Here is a 19,290-nt window from a genome sequence, read left to right as displayed (position 1 = left end):
GTGATGTGGCTGAGGCTTCAGGCCAACCACACTCCCATTGTTTCTGCCTTTCACGAGGAAGGGCCTGTGCTTTGCCCATTCTCTCTGCACAGCGTTGCCAATGTGATCTTGGAGTGACACTGCCCACCCCCGACACTGTTCAGAGGAGAGCTGTTCCTTGGTCCCACCTGGGCGCTCTCCCTTCTGGTTCTGACCACCCGGGGGCCTTTTCCACGAATGGTTGCATTTTCCCTTCCCGATTTACCCTGACCCGACGGCTTAGAGGGGCTGTTCCTTTCCCGTAGCCTGCCTGACCTCTTCCTCCAGGGCTGCATGTGGGAGCACACCTCTTCAACACCTGTTGCCTCACAAAAAGCTGCTCCCATAGTGATTTCACTGAGACGGTGGTGGTTCTAGTTCTAGTGACGCCTGTGCTTTGCGACAAATGCTCAGGCCTCCATCCTGTTCATAGGCAACAGGCAACACTTCCCAGAATCCCAGGCTGCCTTGTACTCGATCTGTGCACGTCCGTCCGTACGGTGTTTCTACGAATACACGTACTGTATATAAAATCACCGCTTTTGTAAAAGCCAGGAGACTTTGTCCCTGGGCTCTTTGGATTTGTCTTTACAGTTGTTCTGTGTGGTTATGATAACACAGGTGGCCATCTTTGGGATGGGTTTTTTTTTCAGGGGCAAGGTGACCCCGTGTTCCCTTTGTTAACTTGTCTCGGGAGTGGATGTTTTGATAGCTGACCGCCTAGTGGGATACAGTTTGCTGTTGTGTTTGTTCTTTCTGTAATGGTTGGGGGATAGAGTGCACCCTTGAAAACGTGTGAAGAAATAAACAATGACGCCAGCTCTTTGGAAGGTGTCCCTCTGTGTATCAGGGGCTGGTTAGCAGCAACAGTGGGCCGCTCCCTCCCCAGCCTCATGGGAAAGGCCTAGCCTTGGCAAGACTGTTCATGTGATTTGTATCATCATCGTGGTTTTCTGGTCCAGGCTGCCTGGGCCCTTTGAACCCTCATCACAATCAGATGAGGAAGTAGTAGCATCCCCATTTTGCAGATGAAGAAACTGATGTTGAGAGGTGCAAAGTCGCTTGTGTGTAGTCCCATGGCTAAAAAGTAGCTCCAGGGAGCAACTTGAGCTCCCTTTGTCCCTTTGCCCAAATCTAGTCCCTCCCATCCCGCTCTGAGTTAAGAGGCGGGAGAAGTTCAAAGAAACCAGAAAGAGCCCAGAGCAGTTTTATTTCTCCTTAGATAAATTTTGTACAGAATATATTACAGTCAGGAGTTCTCAGCTTTCACCAAAAGGTCAGAAGTTATTGCAATTGTGCCCAATGGCTCTCACGATGGAAAGGAAACTTCTAGAAAGCTGCCTGTGTCCAGAGAGAAGATAACCGTTTAAAGTCGTGGGGGGTGTGCCCCGTAGAGGGGCGCACTGGGGCTGGAATCGAGAGCAGAAGGGAAGGAGCGAGGGGGCAACAGGGCGGCCTGGGCTTGGGTGGGCTGGGAGCGGCCTCTCTACCAGAAGCAGTGCCCGGGCCGTCTGGCCAGGACCTGCAAAGGGGACAGAAGAGCCAGGACTGCTGGGTGCCTTGGGGCCCTGGCTGGGGGGGCCGGCTGGCGAGTCAGCCCCGGCGCAGTGCCTGCAGCTGGTGGGCCACCTTCTCCAGCTCTGCCTCGATGGCCAACAGGCTGTCCAGCTCCTGGTCCTAGGAGAGAACATCAAGGGTCATTCACATGGAGGGTGCAGTCTGCCAGACTGGTTGTGCCACTGGCTAGCTGTGTGGCCTCAGGTGGCTTTGCCTCTCCCAGCTTTAGGGCTTTCATCCAGATCATGGGGACAGAGATGCCACCCTGCTGGGCCGCTCTGAGCATTACTGTGCACAAGAAATGGGCATAGGGGCCTTGACCCCACACCACCCCAGTAGCCTCATCCAGACCTGCCTCCCCCTGAATGGCTCTGGGCAGGCACGTGGAAAATGAAGCCTTCGGTGCTCTTCAGTGTTCCTTAGCTCCTCAGCCCAAGGCCTAGACTGTGACAATGGCCCTGACCGTGAGTCCAGGCTTCCCTGCTTGAGGAGCCATGGGCCTTTGGCACAGGCTTGAGGACGTGAGGGCTTCCCTGCTTCTACCTGCCTAGGGTTGGGCCTGGATCCTCGGTCCCAATCATAGGGGGACCCAGCTCTGGCTGCCAGGGTGGTTCAGGGCAGCAGGGGACCCTTCTGTGACCTCTGCTCTGTGCCCCAGCCTCAGGAAGCTTTCAGGGTCCCCCGAACTGGGGCCGATGCCCACAAGCAGATGCCCTTGGACTTGGAGCAGGAGTCGGGGAAGGCCACGCCCTCGCCCTCGGTCTTGACCTGGGAAGGGTAGTCTTGCTGGGGTCCCTGCCAGATGCCAGGCTGTGGAGGGCACCCACTGGGGCCACTTGGAACAGACAGACAGTGGTTGTCATGGAAATAGGGACCTTAAAGCCTTCTGTCTTGGAATGAAATTCTGTGATGCCGGAACATTTCTAAGAAGACCCTGGAGCTGGGTGGAAGAGGCCTCTGCCCTGTCCTGTCCACAGGACTCTGGGGTCCCCATTTCTGTGCTCTGCAGTCCAGGGCTTTCTCTGCCCATGGAGAAGGGAGCTGGCAGGCACCTCAGGGTAACTTGCTTGCTCTTTCCAGCTTCTGTGGGTTGGGGAGGGGCAAGCAAAGGTGCCCAGGCTTGTCCTGGTCCGAGGCTAGGGATGGAGGGCAGTCTCCTGGGCACATAGAGAGATGACCTCTCCTAGCTCCTGCTGCCAAGGAATCTTCTCCCTCTAAGGCTGCCAAGACTCTGGTCCCAGCCCAGAGAAAGGTTGGGACCCAAGGAAGGGGCCACATCCTTTTCTGGGTGGGCAGAGAGAACTGGGGTCATGGGTAGATTCCAGTCCCCAGCAGGACCCTGACTTCGACCTGGACACTGAGGCCTGAACCACGGACCCCTAAGGCCTCCTCTAGCTCCAAGATGGTACTGCCAGCCTGGCAGGGACCCCAACTCCCACTCCTCACCTCTGGGGCTACATCCCAGCATCCCATTGAGCTAACCAGGTATCCCTGAACATGGCCAGGTTTTGAAAGCTCATGTGTGTTCTGACCATAATAATGAGGTGAGCAGAAAGGACTCCTTACCGCCATTTGAGAAATGGGGGAACCAGTGAGGCTCAGAGAAGGGGAGTAACCCGCCCAAGGTCACACAGCTAGGAAGAGGCAGAACCCAGGTCTCCTGGCACATCCATGCCTCCCTCACCCACTCACCACCAGGCCCTGTGGTGCCACTGGCCTTGCCCTTGCCCCACCGGAGGGAGGCAGGGTCTGAACCTCGGAGGAGGGTGTGCCTGGGCTGCCTGGGGGCCAGGAGAGGACATTGCTGGACCAACCACAGGGATTTCCCAGGAAATCGCAGGGCACCTTCCATGCCCTCCCAGCTCTTGGGGCCATGGTGCCCTCCTCGGGCCAGTCCCTGCCAGGTCCTTTCCTTTCCAAGTTCTCTCCGTCCAAAGCTCCAGCTTCACCCCTCACTCCTACTTCACATCCAAACCTGCAGGGGCCCCCCATCACCTCCAGGACAGAGACCCACGAAGTGCCTTCAGGCATTGGCTGAACCACCTCTCCTGCCTCCACGACCCGATCCAGACAGCCCTCTCTTGCCTGCCTGTCCGCCAACTTTACCGGGTGCCCTCTGTGAGCCAGGGTTCACTCGCCTCCCTGCCTGACCCGTCCTCACCCCTACCCCAGCTCTGCCCCTCTCCCGAGAGCCCCCCGTCCAAGTGCCTCTCCAGCCTCAGACCCAAGGGGACGGTGTGTGTCCCCTCAGGGGGGCAGGGCCCACACTCTGGAGGCCTGGCCTGGGGCTGGCACCCGCCCCCATACCAACCTCCGGTCTGCGGTTGGCACTGCCCTCCTCCTCCTTCTTCTCCTCTGGGTAGCTGCGCACCTGGAGGGGCAGGCCCGCCTCGATGCTGTCCTCCCGGGAGGACGGCCTCCAGCCTCGTCGCAGCTGCAGCCCAGGGCCCCTGAAGTCGTAGGCCCGGGCCCGGAAGGAGAGCTTCATGGAGCTGTCGGGGTCCTCCTCCTCGCCCTCCCCCTCCAGCCGCTTCTCGGCCGTCAGCTCCTTGGCCAGCTGGTCCATCCTGCTCCATCGCTTGGCATCTTCCCACTCGTTGGACAGCTGCTCCTCCTCCTGCTCCTGCTCCAGCTCCCTGCTCTTCCCGCCCCGGAAGAGGCCTCGAGGGGCCTCTGCCATCTCCTCCTCCTCCTCCTGCCGAGAGTGCTCCCGCACCCCCTTCCCCTCGGGGGGCTGAGCCTCCTCAGCCCCGGTCTTCCTGGCTCCATCCACAGCCAGAGCCTTGGGCCATCCTGGAGCTGGTGGTGGACAAGAGCAGGAGAATGAAGGAGGGCCCGCCGCTTTCCCTGGTCCCTGCCACTCCCCAGGGCCTCTGTGTGGCCATCGCTGGGGCCACAGACCATGCTCAGGGTCCAGCCCAGCCTCTCCGCAATAACTGCACTCGGAGGAAGAAGCCACCTTGACACCGTGCTTTGCAAGACCCTCTCAAAGCTCAAAGGGGTGGGCTGGCCAGAGCTTGCCTCTTCTGCGAGCCTTCTCCTCTGAGGAGCCCCCGATCCGGGAGCCACCCAGCTGGGGAGGGAGGAAGGACCCTTACAAGGCCTCATGGGGGGCCAGGGGCCTCTCCTAAACCCTCGGTGAAGCTGACACTGTCCCTAGACCAGCCTGCTTTCGCCTATCAGGCTGTCCCTCTGTTCCCGAAGCCCACCCACCCTGCAAAGTCCCTCTGGCCTCCTTGGTTGGAGGGGAGGGGCTGTGTGGACTAGTGGGAGATGCAGGGTTTTGGAGTCAGCCAAACCTGGGTGGTTGGACTCAGCTTTTACTACAAATTAGCTGTGTGACCTTGGGCAAATTACTGAACCTCTCTGAGTCTCAGTTTTCCATCTGGAAAATGGAGATACACCTACTTTTCAGGGTTGCTGTGAAGGTGCAATGAAATTATGAATGAGGTCCTCCCTCCCACCCTCTGCCTGACACGTTTGCTGAGGGGTCTCAGACGTCATACATACTCTCGTCCCTCTGGGTCTCCTTGTAGCCAAGGCTTGGGTGGGGGTCAAATGCTGCGGTGGGGCCTTCTTCTTCGGGGACAGCCTTCTCTCCAGCCTCTGTGTCCTCCTCCTCTTCCTCCTCCTCTTCTCGCTTTGCCTGCTGCTCCTGCTTTACACCCAGGCCCTTCTCTCTGTCCACCGGACCCTGGGAGAGGCTCCCTCTGTCCCCCTGGGCCTGTGGGCCTGAGTGTTTCTGGCTGGGAAGGCTGGCTGGGGGCTGGGTGTTGGAGGCTTCCTGCTCCCCTGGGGCCTGGTTGTCTTCCTCGACCTCGGACCCTTGTTCAGGCTCCGGGGAGGCCTGGGGCCTGGCCCCATCTGTGTCTCCATCATTCTTCTCTGTCTCTTTAGAATCCCCTCTTTTCTCCGCAGCATCCTTGGAGGATGCCTCTTCTGTCACCTCTGCAGAAACGACAAAGTCAGGCCCTGAGGGCCAGGCCACACACAGAGTCTCCCCGAGAGCCCAATTGCAGAACTCAGTCATTGTATCTTTTTTTTTTTTTTCCTGAACAGCAAGCGAAAGTTTATTAGAGTATAAAATTAGAAAGAATAGTAGGAAAGCTCTCTCTACAGAGAGGGGACATTCCAAAGTGAATGCCCTAGTCATTGTATCTTTTGGCTTCTAGAAAGTCCAGCCCAAGACTTATGACACAATTAGCATTACTTGCTCTGTGTCTGGGTCCGACCTGAGTACAACTGGCATATCTTTCTTCCTTTATATTCTACTTTCTTTAAAAAAATTTTTTTTAATGTTTGTTTTTGAGAGAGAGAGACAGACAGAGTGCAAGCGGGAAAGGGGCAGAGAGAGTGGGAGTCACAGAATGTGAAGCAGGCTCCAGGCTCCAAGCTGTCAGCACAGAGCCTGATGTGGGGCTTGAACCCACGGACCATGAGATCATAACCTGAACCAAAGTCCTACACTCGACCGACTGAGCCACCCAGGCGCCTCTGTAATTCTACCTCTTAAAGCAGGAAGTGATTAAAAAAAAAAAAAAAAAGACCTTGAAAGGTCTTAACCTCTGTATGAGAGGCATCATCACTACACGTTCCTTCTCCTCTCCGTGTGAGGCTTCTCTGTCTTGATGTCTTGTGAAAGTGCTCGACTATTTGTAGGGTTTCATTAAAAGGCATTTTAGGGCAGCCTGGGTGGCTCAGTCTTTTCAGCGCCTGATTCTGGATTTTGGCTCAGGTCATGATCTCATGGTTCACGAGTTCAAGCCCCGCGTCGGGCTCTTGCACTGACAGTGCAGAGCCTGCTTGGGATTCTCTATCCCTGTCTCTCTCTCTACCCCTCCTCTGCTCTCTCAGTCTCTCTCTCAAAATAAATAAGCTTTAAAAAAAAAAAAAAAAAAAAAAGCATTTTCGGCTGGCTGCCTTGAAGATAGGCTTTTACCCAGTAAAAATCCCTCCCTGCACCAGAGTGATTACTATTGAACAAAGCCTCGCCAAGTACGTGCCATTTGACTCCAGGACTCCAGGTGAAAGTGCTCCCATCCCGTTTACAGAAAGTCCGCCTGATCCTCAGAGAGGGTGACCTGTCCATGCTCACAGTCCATGGGCAGCAGGGTCTTGAATCCAAGTCTCCGGATGCTAAGTACAGGGTGCTCTTTGCCCTGACACATAACTGCCTCCCCCATTAAAGCCTCCAGGTGCCCCAGATGGAAGTCCATGGAGATCCTTGGTCCTAGAAACTGGCCTGCCCACCCACCTATGTGCAAAGAGCAGGCCTTGCGGGGATACTTTTTAGCTGTTTCCGGGCAGGAGGATGAGTACTAGGGCATCACCTTGACCTCAGCCATGATCTCTTTGGACCTTAGAAGCTCTTGTGGCTTCAAGAAAGATGATCCAGGTTCATTCAGTGTTTGAGACCTCCTCTCCTGGGACCCTCTTATGACAGGACTATGCCGAGGCACCACCAAATCCCAGGAGGACAGGTGCCAGGGGCAGGGGTTCTTCTGCAAGGGCTTCTGGGAAGATCCAGAGTTGAGGCTGCCCTCCCACCAGACCAGAGACTTCCTGCCCTGAGCATGAGCCCCTGTGGTGGGCAGGCTTTGCAGTGACATAGACCCGGATTCGCATCTCGTTATGCTGCTTACCTTGGGCAAGGTACTTAACCCCTCTGGGCCTCAGTTTCCCCATTTGTAAAGGGAAGACTGAAATGATAGCTCCTTTACAAGGCCTAAAGGAGGGCCTCCTGACTCCAGGGAGCCCTTGATCTTATAACTACTGTTATGATCTCCTCCATCCCCAGCCTCCAGCTAGACTGGCCAGCACTGACCTTTCAGCTCTGCCTGGTCATTCTGCTTCTCAAGAGCCTCTGAGAGTCCATCCTCAAGACCGCTGTGTTTCTTCTGATGTGCCCTCTCCTTGGCACCTGGTATGAGAAAAGGAGGGGGGGAAAAAAAAGGAGAAAAAAGTCCCATTTTGCCAAGCCCAGCCCTGGGATATTTGTCTGTGAGAACGAAGGCTTCCGTTTCCTTATCTGTAAACTGGACATGTCATGTTCCAAGTCTGCTTAATGAGAGACTGAGGGGGCAAGACCCAGGCGGGGGTGCCCCCCGCCGCCCCTTCTCAGCTGGGGCTCAGCACCAGCCACAGCCACAGGGGCAGCCACAGCACCTGTCCACACTCAAGTTTCCCACCTGAGATAAGAACAAGCCCTGCTTGCTGCCTCTTAGAGCAATAAAGACTCAGATGGAACACAGGGTCCCAGGGGTGGGAGCAGAGAGGTAGCTAGGGGACTCTGCAACAGGAGACAGCAGTGACTGCTTGCCCCCTCATGGGGGATCTTGAATCAGGTGAGCCCTGTTCCCCCAGGTCCTGGGGAGAAGGCCAAGCTTGAATCCCAGTTCTGCTGCCGTGATCCACACACCCCTCTCCCTGCATGGACCCCAGGCTGCTGCTATTTTCCCCATGCTGGGAATCTCTGGAGTGGCCAGAGGCACCGACACAGCGGTTGTGGGCCAGGGAAGGATGCCCAGATTTGACCCCGGGAAGGCCTTGGTTCACACCTCCTGGCGATTCTTTGCTCCGTGACCTTGGGTAACTCGGTCTATCCAAGACTTGGTTGCTCATCTACAAAACAGGGCTGCTGCTTGGTACACAGAAGTTGTTCTGAGTGCAGAAGAGGGAGTGGATGGACGGATGGTTGGATGGATGGAAGGACAGGTGGACATATAGCTATGTCCCATACTCTTTCAGTAGAAAACAGTAATATATATGTGTATTGGAAACTGTTCATAATGGATACACGCACATATGTGTGTATACAGGTGTTTCAGGACACATTTCCCCATAACAGTCTGTGTTGACACTATATTTAATTATTTAAATGTAGTATCTTAGTCATTCAATATTTAATTTTTAAATTATCATATTGCAATAAAACATTTAATGTTCAGCTAAAAAAAAAAAAACCCACCAGGGTCAATGATGATGAAATTAATAAGACAGGCAGTAACTGCCATGGCTCCGTTCGGCACCCACTCTGTCCCAGGCACTCACTTCACACTCCCAGCAACTATACGAGACAGGTGCTTGCCTTCCATTCTCACACACGTGGCCTGGTCCTCTCCAAAGGCCTCAGAGTGGGGGTCTCCCCAGAGCTGGAGAAGTCTTCATGCCTCCGATCCCACCCCCCACCCGAGACAGAAGCCCAGCCCTCAAGACAGACCCTCACTTCCTTTGGAAGCAGATGCAAGGTTCTCGACTGAGGTCCCATTCCCAGAGAGAGGCACAATGCCAGTGGCCCTGCCCCCAAATAAATAGCCACTTCCCACAGGATGTCAGCTTGGGGCAGATGCAAGGCCAGAACGCATTTTGTCTAACTTTCCAGGTTCCTATGAACACAGGAAGGAACCTGGGGCTGGGCATCTGTGGGATGACATCAGTCTAACCCTCCATCCCAGCATCCTGTCCCGGCTCTGCTTGAATATCCTCAGTGACAAGGGGCTCACTCCCTCACAAAGTCACTCCATTCTCAAGAGTATCAGTGGATTTTCTGAATCTCTAAAGCATGCTGAAAGTCTGGTCTGTGTTTTGGGGGTGAGCAAGACCTTGCTTCCCCCATCAACCCCTTGAGCAGAAGCTCACAAGAGGAAAGGGGCCTGTCCTCTCTTCTGGAGACCAATTTTCTTTTAACAGAGGAAAGGGATTCTCTCTGTAACCTAGTCTTAAAAGTGCTCCCACTGAAATGACTGAACTGCAGAGATGGGGTATTTGGAGAGCTGCGTCTGGTCTTGGTATGTCCTTAACTTACTGTGTGACCTTGGACAAGTCGCTCAACCTCTCTGGGCCTTACTCTCCTTAACTGTATCAATGACAAATTGGACCAGGGCATGAAGGACCCCATCTTCCTACTCTATAACTGGAAGAATCAGAGAGAAATAGGGCATTGCTCAAACTCACACCCTGGTGTTCTCTCAATTACTGGAATTTACCCAGTAAATTCATATGCAGTGACTGGAAAATACCTTGGAGAGCAAGATCTTGGAGCTCTTTCAGCAAATTCTGATGTCGCAGGATTGAGAGGATCCGTTCATCTGCAATGAAGAGAGTCGTTATGGGTGGTTTCCAGAGAACAGCCGAGAAAGAGATGACTATCGATATTTTCAGCTGAACACAAGGAACTTATTTTGGACACTCAAAACCTGGGCAGCAGCCTTAAGATTGGGTCTTGAGAAGACACTTTTGAAATGGCCTCCTCTCCAAGGTGCCAATTCTTCCTACTACATCAGCAAGGTCAGCCAGTGGCCCAGCACCCAGACCTCAGCCAAGAGGTGGCAGGCCCCCAGGTGAGGTAGGTGTCTCTACCCACATCATGTCTTCCAATATTCATCTCCATGCCTGCTCCACCTGGGCTATCCTTTCCTATCTACTGATTTCCAACCTTTCTCTGAAAGTCCAACCCAATGTTGGACCCATCCAACAGCTGATCAGAACTTGACTGCTTGGTTGGAAAGACTTTGTTCTTCTCAGGCCAACCCCCACACTTCTTTATTCATCACATACCTATAGATTGTCTAGCAGGTGTTTGAGGCTGCTCTTGGCTCTGGGGGTCTAGTACACAAAATCTCTGTTCACAGGGTGGACGGCCCTGCTTTCATTCTGCCCAGAATTCTAGTTAATTGGGTTCCTATCTGTTCCATCTGCCAGTCTGTAAGTTCCAGAAGCACAGGGGCTGTGACCCCCCTCATCTCTCCAGACCACTCAGACCCTAGCACAGGCCTGCCCAGGGCAGGCACTCGATCAGTGACTGTTGAATCAAGTCACTGAATTCTGCTCAAAGCCACACACCCGGATCCTCCCCCCCCCAGCCTTGCCCGTACCTCCTCGGAGGGTCTCGAAACACTCCTGGCTGACAGGCATGGGGCTGGGTTTGGATAGTGTGTCAGAGATGACCTCAACGATGCACTTCATCACCTGGAAAGAGAGTGGGTGGGGGGAAGGCTGGGGCTGGTTTGTGTATGGGGTTCAGCCCCAGAGGCTCCACAGCAAATTTCTAATGAGAATATAAGGACATTTGCTTTTGTCTTCAGGAGTCAGTGGGTGCCCGTCTCAGGAGCACAGCTTTGTGTTCTTAGCCAGACAATAACCACAATAAAAGAAAACCCTTATATGGTGTTTGCCATGTGCCCGGTGATCTAATCACATAGCCAGCAGGTGCCCCTCTAAGGTACCAAGCGTGTCTCCAAAGAAGGGGAAACTGCTCCTGGGCATGGAGGTATGGCTTGCAGAAGTCCTTGAACCTTGCAGATGCCTCAAAGGGCAACTATCTCCAGGAAGTATTTCTGGACTGCCCAGAGGAGAACAAAGACCTCCCCTGGCTTTACTCTGTCTGGAAACAGGATGTGGATCACTGTCTCCCAACATTTGTGGTGTTGTCACCTGCAAGGAGTGACAGCCTCACAGTCTGGCTCTACATTGGGCCAGGGGATGAATCCTGTGGCCGGATGTGGGCACACATCAGCTACATCGATGCGCCTGCCTGTTCCAGGCCCACGGCAGCCATATCTCCGAAGTTTTTGTCTCAGGCCCAGAAAGGTGCTGTGGATAAGCAGGCACCTGGTAAGTGGATATTGGAAGGTAGTGCCAACTGGAGTGCAGTATCCTAGCTGTGTGATCTTGGACATGTGACTTGACTCTCTGAGCCTCAATTTTCCCACTTGTAAAATGAGAGTGAGAAGACATTCCTGCTCCCCTCCCAGGGTGGTCAGACACAGATGGAAAAACACTCTATAAAGCATGAAGTGCCCCACACACCAAGAGAGGGATTCACAACTTTCAACCTGCTTCAGCTGCCTAGAGCAGGGCAGAAAACCAGGAGGTGCCAGACATGCATCAGGCAATGCTGGTGGGGAGTGAGGGGGCGGCAGGCTGTGTCTATGGGCTGCCAAAGCAAGCCATCCAAAAATTCAGGATGGCAAACTGGCAAAGAGGCTCTACAGTAGTCACAGCATCATAGGATGGAATATTTAGGTCTTAACCAGCTGTTATGGTGCTCCTGCCCCAGGCTGCTAGGTGGAGTATGGTGACCACAGTGTCTCCCATAGAGATCTGGTAGGAAGAGCCCTGAAGTGTGTACCCTGCATCCCCCTGCAACCCCAGACCTCACACTGGGAATGGCAGATAGTCACCAGTCCATGAGGACAGGTTCTGGGACAGAGGAACTGGGCATGGGCCCCAAGAATAATAAAGAGCCTCAAAAGGGAGCCTCAAAAGGGTGCCCATTTACTGAGGACCTGCCATTTGCCAGGCACCTGACATCTATGATTCCCTACTCTCACAACTTCCCTCAAGGGAAATACTACAGATGGGAAAAGTGGAAGCTCAGAGAAGCTCAGGAACTTTACCAAGACCACACAGCTATATAAGAGTGCAAGTAAATTAAATCACTGAATTCTGCCAAGTGAAATACAGGAAATATAATTGAGCAAATAGAGGCTGAAATTGCTTTGCTGTTTTGGGTTTAACCATAGCCTCTCTGGAATGGAAGAAAACAGCTCCTGAAAAGGTGAGGAGTAGAAATTTCTCTGAGTCTCAAGTGGGGGTATCTGTGAGCATCAGAAACTGGAAAAATAGCCCCAGCCTAGACATGAATGGATTCCAAATATATACCCAACAGAGTGTCTGTCTCGCTGGCTACAGAACTCCCCACTGGTATCTCCTAAGGCCCTTTCCGGGGGGACATGCACCATAAGCCCTAAATGGCCAGCACCCTGGGTATGGAAGCCATGATCAAGAGTCTTCTCATTCTGGCCCTTTGGGAGAGCCAGGGCTTGAGTGCCTGGGGGGTGGGGGTGGAAAGGCAGCTAGCAGAACCTTGGGAGGAGGGGAAGACCAAAGCGGGAGGCCAGAGCCAGAGAAATGAAGACCATCCTTGCAGGTCTGTGGACAACCACAGCCACAGAGAAGTCCCCCCACCTAACCCAGCAGCTCATGGTAGGCCTGCCAGATGTGGAGTGTTCAAGGCAGTAGGCCTGGCACCTTGGCCCAGCAGCTAAGACACAGTCCCCATCGGCAGCATACCCAGCTCAGATGAAGCTGGGGAAGTCCCCACAGCAGGATGGCAGGGAAATCTAGCAGTCTTTGATATCTTCTTTTGCAAGCTGTCCCCAGGCTCAGCAGCCGCAGTGCTGGCTCTTGGCTGTATGCCAAACTCACTCCTGCAGCTGCCTAAAAACTGGCTGTGAGGCGTCCACTGGGCTTCCTACCCGCCATCCCGGGGGCATCCCCATTCCCCTTCTTACCTCGGTGTCCCCTTTATTCATAGGGCTGTTCACAGGGAGGGCAATGACTGGGGAAAAAAATAGAGAACTGGGGTCACTCCTCTGCTCCAAGGGGAGAGCCCAGTCCTTCCTGACCCAGTTTACAGGGGGCCCATTCATCCCAGTGCTCCCCTCAAAACTGCCCCCACCCAGTGGTTCTGTTTCCTTTCCCTGGCTGCTGCTCCCATGGGTATGGCCCCCAGAGGCTACACTGAGCTCCCTAACCCTGCCTTTTGGGAAAGTTCTTGCTCTGGGCGGGGGATGGGGGGGTGGGGGGCGGGGGAGAGGACTGGAAGCTAATGCTAGGAAAACAAGGGCAGCGGCTGAGTGGGATTGGGGTGGAGAAGGAAGCGAGGAGAGGAAGACAGACCCCAGAGGTGTGGGAAAAGAGACGGAGGAGGAGGATTGTGAGAGATGATGCGGAGGGGTAGAAGCCAAGGGCAGAAAGATAGAGCAGGAGGGGGAAGAGAAAGAGAGACGAGAGCGGGAGCCAGCAACGGTTCTCCCATCTCCCCCAATGACCTTGGCCAGCCACGGCACGGAGCCAGAACTGGCCCAGATGCAGTCGAGACGTCGAGCCCAGACAAGGGGTAGGGGGCGCCGGGGTGAGGGGGAAGGGTGGGTCCTGCCCCGCGGGGTCAGGAGTCCGGCCCACCAAAGAGTCCGTCCGGTCTACGGGTTTGGGACCGAGACCGCTGCGGGGTCAGCAGGAAGGCGGTGGCGCTGTCCGCGGTGCTGAAAACTCGCCGGGCCGGAGGGGAGGCACGAGGGGCGCGCGGCGCTACGCGGAGCCTCGACCTCGGGGCAGGCGGGGGCGCCCAGGACCCTCTCCCACGAGACCCCGCGCTCGCTCACCTTGCCCGGCGCAGAACAGAAGCGCCAGGACAGCGGCGGAGCGCATGGCGAACCCGAGGCGCAGAGCAGTTGGCGGTCTGGGCCCCGGCACCGCAGGCACCCTGGCGAGGGCTGGCTGGACGGGCGGCCTGGGAGCGGGTTGTGGCGGCGCTGGCGCGGATTGGGGGCGGGGGGCGCGGCTTCCCTCTCGGCGTCCGTCTGTCGGCCCACCCACCAGCCTCTGTGCACTGGGCTCTGGTACTGCAAGAATTTATATACCCCCGACCCCGGAAATGACGTCATCGGGACCGCCTCTGCCCCCTTTCCCCACCCCTCCGGGGGGTCCGGCAGCAGCTCGCTCCGCCCTCAGCTTCACGCCTCTGGCTTCTGTTGTCCGCCGCTGGGCTCTCTTGGGTCGAGCTGTGAGACAGTTCTCTGGCTTCCAGGAGGATGGCAAGGGACCTCAGCTGATCCTCCACCCCTCGACGGTTCCACCGACTTGCTGTGGGTCCGTGGGCAAGTCACTCCCAGTCTCTGGGCCGCGTGTTCCTTCAGTGTGTGCTGAGGTCCCTGCCAGCGCTAGCGCGCCACTTCATGCTCCTGAGATTCCCACGGCGGGGGCGCGCTTCCCCTGATGCCAGAGTCTGGAGGCTTGCTCCACACTCAGGGCTCCCTCAACTACCTAGCAAGTCCTACAGAGGCCTCCCGACCCCCTTTTTGAGTAAGGCACTCCCCCCCCCCGCCCCCCCGACAAACCCGTTTTGTGCCTTCACGATTTGTAATTGTATTATGTATTTATGTATTTGAAAACGTTTGGTCGCCATTGCTTTCTGAGGGCAGCACCTGGCACAGAGTAAACGCATTTAATAGATACCTGTTGAATGTACTGATTGAAAGTTCAAGCCAGGGAAGAATGAGTGAACCTGGGCTCTGGCCATTGTTGAACAGCTCTCCTGGGGGGTGGTGAGGGAAGAGTGGGGGGTAGTTCTAGATATTAAACCAAAACAGGAGCTCTTGTAACTTCTACTCATTAGCCCTAGTTCAGCCCCCTTAGGATCTGCTTCTTGCTGCTGCTAACCCACTGTATATTTGAGAACAGCTCTCACAGTCTCTTTGAGTGTCCTCAAAATCTGGGTGTTTGGGGGCACCTGGGTGGCTCAGCTGGTTAAGCCTCCGACCTCTGAGCAGGTCATGATCTCACAGTTTATGGGTTCCAGCCCCAGGTCGGGCTCTGTGCTGACAGCTCAGAGCCTGGAGCCTGCTTGAGAGTCTGTGTCTCCCTCTCTCTCTGCCCCTCCTCTGCTTGCTCTCTCTCTCTCTCTCTCTCTCTTTCTCAAAAATAAATATTAAAAACTTTTTTTTAATCTGGGCATGTTGTGTGTCAGATTGGTTTCTTGGTTTGTGTCCCTCTGCCCTGGGGCCACATTGCTGCTCTCAACCTGGATGTCACATTGGAAGCCCTTTGCCACCTGACCCCAATGTCATAGTGAACCTGGTATCTGGGCTACAGTTTGGCATCAGTTGATATTGTCCAGAGCCTCCTTCCTGCGACTCTGCCCACATCTGCTGCTGCTATTTCCTACTTCCTGCCCCACCCCATGCCCACTCCTGCCCCTAAAGGAAAACCTGGCAGGAGCTCAGAGGAGACCGAAATGATCCTTTTCATGTGTTTATTCTTTCATTCAGCCACTATTTGTTTAACACCTACTATGTGCTTAGAACAGCACTCAGCTATTCTCGGTGCTGAGGATACAGCAGTGAACATAACAGACAAAGGGCTGATTCTTATGGAGTTTACATTCTAAAGGGTGAAGACAGACAATGAATAAGTAAAGAAGTGAAATGCACAGTTGTCAGGTGGAGACAAGTACTACAGACAAAAATGAAGCAGGGAGGGGGATGGGTGTGTTGGGGAGGGGTGGGGATATGTTTTAGACAGGGTGGGTCTGAGAAGTCTTCACCAAGGAAGTGACGTTTCAGCAAAGATCTGAAGGTGATGAGGGAGGGGGGTGCAGGTGTCCAGGGGAAGGGGGCCCCAGGTAGAGGCAATGGCAAGAACAAATGTCTGGTGGAAGGAATGTGCCTGGCATGTTCAAGGATTGACAAGGAGATAGGGTGAAAGGGACTTTGAGAATATAGCTGAATAGTAACACATAGTCCATCCCCAAAACTTGGAAAATGCACAGAAATGCAGGAAAGCACCTGTACTCACACTACCCAGAGATAAGCATCAATAATTTAAAAGTATGTACAGTATTCTATAGTCTTTGTTGAAGCAGCTCCCTTTGTAAAGGGCAGTTCCCAGAAAAAGACTTCAGCTGAGCACAGACAGAATAAATGCATCAGCCCCTTCTGATGTGGGATCATCCTGAGTGTGTTACAAAGGACTGCAACATGCTTCATCTCCAGAGTCCTATCACACAGACTTACCCAGTCATGAGTATAGCGGTCTACCACAGTTTATTGTGTGCCACAATTTGTTTGACTAATAGACAAATAGATTTCCTAGAGGGCCCCCTGAATGGCTCAGTCAGTTAAGCATCTCACTCTTGATCTCAGCTCATGAGTTCAAGCCCCATGTTGAGCTCTGTGCTAGGCATGAAGCCTACATAAAAAAATTAAAATAAAATAAAATAAAATAAAATATGAATAGATTTTTTGTTTTTGTTTTTGCTGTTATATATTTCTAAATGTTTGTTTATTTTGAGAGAGAGAGTGGGGGGGGGGAGGGACAGAGAGAGGGAGAGAGAGAGAATCTCAAGCAGGCTCTGTGCTGTCAGCTTAGAGCTTGACACAGGGCTCAATCTCACGAATGGTGAGATCAAGACCTGAACTGATATCAAGAGTTGGACACGTAACCAACTGAGCCACCCGGGCACCCCTTGTTTTTGCTATTATAAAGAACAATCTTATAGACAAACCTCTGTGGCATTTGCAATAATTTCGTGTAATGGTAGGTGAATTCCTCAAAGAAAATGGATGTTTTTAAGACACTTGGTATGCATTGCCCAGCTGCCGGGAAAGTTGAACCGCTTCCCAAGCTGAGTGGATTTTTCTCAAGGGAAATTTCAGAGCTCCTGCCACCCTTCTAAGGTCCCCAGTTCTCCAGGAGCCTGATCCTGCTTACCCCATGAAGTTGAGCATAACCAACTAGCAAAAATGTCCCAAACTAGGCTTCTAAAATGACAATGCCAATAATTGACATTTGCATCATGCTTCATAGCTGTTCAAAATGTTCATTGTTGAGCCCTTATGGTGCCCCTAAGCCTAAGGTAGAGTGGAAGTTTTTTGTTTGGGGTTTTTTTTTTAGAGGCTGCTTTTATTTTGTTTTTCAATTTTCAATTTTTTAATTTTTAATTTGTTTATTGTTTAATTTACATCCAAGGTAGTTAGCATATGGTGCGACAATGATTTCAGGAGTAGATTCCTTAGTGCCCCTTTATCCATTTAGCCCATCCCCCCTCCCCCAACCCCTCCAGTAACCCTCTGTTTGTTCTCCATATTTAAGAGTCTTTTCTGTTTTGTCCCCCTCCCTGCTTTTATATTCTTTTTGTTTCCCTTCCCTTATGTTCATCTGTTTTGTCTCTTAAAGTTCTCATATGAGTGAAATCATATGATATTTGTCTTTCTCTGACTAATTTCACTTAGCATAATGCCCTCCGGTTCCATCCACATAGTTGCAAATGGCAAGATTTCATCCTTTTTGGTTGCTGAGTAATACTCCATTGTGTGTGTGTATGTGTGTGTGTATATATATATATATATATATATATATATATATATATCCATTTCTTCACCGGACTATTTGTTTTTTGGGTGTTGATTTTGATAAGCTCTTTATAGATTTTTGGATCCTAACCCTTTATCTGATATGTTGTTTGCAAATATCTTCTCCCATTCTGTCGGTTGCCCTTTAGTTTTGCTGATTGTTTCCTTCGCTGGACTGAAGCTTTTTATTTTGATGAGGTCCCAACAGTTAATTTTTGCTTTTGTCTCCCTTGCCTCTGGAGATGTGTTGCATAAGAGGTTGTTATGGCAGTAGAGTGGAAGTTTTGACCTTACCTTGTGGATTTGGAAACTGAGACCCAGGCTGTTAAAGTGAGCCTCCAAGGGACCGCATGGAAGGTGAATGGTAAAGTTGGATGTAGAGCTTGTTTTGCCCAAATGCCCATGATTTCCCCATCTTATAATTTCTCACATACTGTTACTTCTCCCTGGGATGCCACTATGGCCTGATGAGCCCCTCCATGCCTCTCAGGACCTGAGGCAATTGCTTCCTCCTCTGTACCTCACAACACTTGCCTGAGCATTTATCACAAAGGCTGAAGGTTTTGTCTTCAGATCCTTCTATCTCATTACACTTTGAGCTCCTTGGTGCTTGGTCTATATCCTGCTCATCTTGTGACTTCAGTTCCTGGCACGTGGTAGGCACAAGGGAAAAATTAAAGAAGGAAAAACAACTCACATCCCTTGGTCTTTTTTTTTTTCAGGGTTCAGAGCTTTTATTTTTATTTTTATTTTTATTTTTTTTTGCGTTGTTTAAAATTTTTTTAATGTGTATTTATTTTTTTTTCAATATATGAAATTTATTGTCAAATTGGTTTCCATACAACACCCAGTGCTCATCCCAAAAGGTGCCCTCCTCAATACCCATCACCCACCCTCTCCTCCCTCCCACCCCCCATCAACCCTCAGTTTGTTCTCAGTTTTTAACAGTCTCTTATGCTTTGGCTCTCTCCCACTCTAACCTCTTTTTTTTTTTTTTTTTTTTTTTCTTTTTTCCTCCCCCTCCCCCATGGGTTCCTGTTACATTTCTCAGGATCCACATAAGAGTGAAACCATATGGTATCTGTCTTTCTCTGTATGGCTTATTTCACTTAGCATCACACTCTCCAGTTCCATCCACGTTGCTACAAAAGGCCATATTTCATTCTTTCTCATTGCCACGTAGTATTCCATTGTGTATATAAACCACAATTTCTTTATCCATTCATCAGTTGATGGACATTTAGGCTCTTTCCACAATTTGGCTATTGTTGAGAGTGCTGCTATAAACATTGGGGTACAAGTGCCCCTATGCATCAGTACTCCTGTATCCCTTGGGTAAATCCCTAGCAGTGCTATTGCTGGGTCATAGGGTAGGTCTATTTTTAATTTTCTGAGGAACCTCCACACTGCTTTCCAGAGCGGCTGCACCAATTTGCATTCCCACCAACAGTGCAAGAGGGTTCCCGTTTCTCCACATCCTCGCCAGCATCTATAGTCTCCTGATTTGTTCATTTTGGCCACTCTGACTGGCGTGAGGTGATATCTGAGTGTGGTTTTGATTTGTATTTCCCTGATAAGGAGCGACGTTGAACATCTTTTCATGTGCCTGTTGGCCATCTGGATGTCTTCTTTAGAGAAGTGTCTATTCATGTTTTCTGCCCATTTCTTCACTGGGTTATTTGTTTTTCGGGTGTGGAGTTTGGTGAGCTCTTTATAGATTTTGGATACTAGCCCTTTGTCCGATATGTCATTTGCAAATATCTTTTCCCATTCCGTTGGTTGCCTTTTAGTTTTGTTGGTT

At 52.2% G+C, this 19,290-nt stretch overlaps 1 protein-coding gene across 1 annotated transcript; it reads right to left on the bottom strand.

The window, feature by feature from the left end:
• Positions 1 to 1,209: 1,209 nt before the first annotated feature.
• Positions 1,210 to 13,980, bottom strand: CHGA (chromogranin A). The gene is made up of 8 exons (XM_045448292.1): positions 13,743 to 13,980; positions 12,870 to 12,916; positions 10,449 to 10,542; positions 9,594 to 9,662; positions 7,400 to 7,495; positions 5,086 to 5,523; positions 3,887 to 4,374; positions 1,210 to 1,695 (listed from the first exon to the last, which is right to left on the bottom strand). Exons 1-8 carry the CDS (start codon positions 13,786 to 13,788, stop codon positions 1,612 to 1,614), a joined length of 1,362 nt encoding a protein of 453 aa, XP_045304248.1. The 5' UTR covers positions 13,789 to 13,980; the 3' UTR covers positions 1,210 to 1,611.
• Positions 13,981 to 19,290: the final 5,310 nt, after the last annotated feature.

Source organism: Leopardus geoffroyi, chromosome B3 (genome assembly GCF_018350155.1).
Source record: "Leopardus geoffroyi isolate Oge1 chromosome B3, O.geoffroyi_Oge1_pat1.0, whole genome shotgun sequence".
In the NCBI taxonomy this organism is placed as follows: domain Eukaryota; kingdom Metazoa; phylum Chordata; class Mammalia; order Carnivora; family Felidae; genus Leopardus; species Leopardus geoffroyi.
The sequence above is the reverse complement of the archived record's forward strand: the minus strand, read 5'-3'. Positions and strand labels throughout refer to the sequence as shown.

Bases quoted from the DNA above. Each gene is read 5' to 3' on its own strand.
- CHGA (XM_045448292.1), bottom strand. From the start codon at position 13,788: ATGCGCTCCGCCGCTGTCCTGGCGCTTCTGTTCTGCGCCGGGCAAG. The intron at 10,543-12,869 runs GTAAGAAGGGGA...CTCTCTTTCCAG, and splicing joins TGAATAAAGGGGACACCGAG to GTGATGAAGTGCATCGTTGA. The intron at 5,524-7,399 runs GTCAGTGCTGGC...TCGTTTCTGCAG, and splicing joins TGACCAGGCAGAGCTGAAAG to AGGTGACAGAAGAGGCATCC.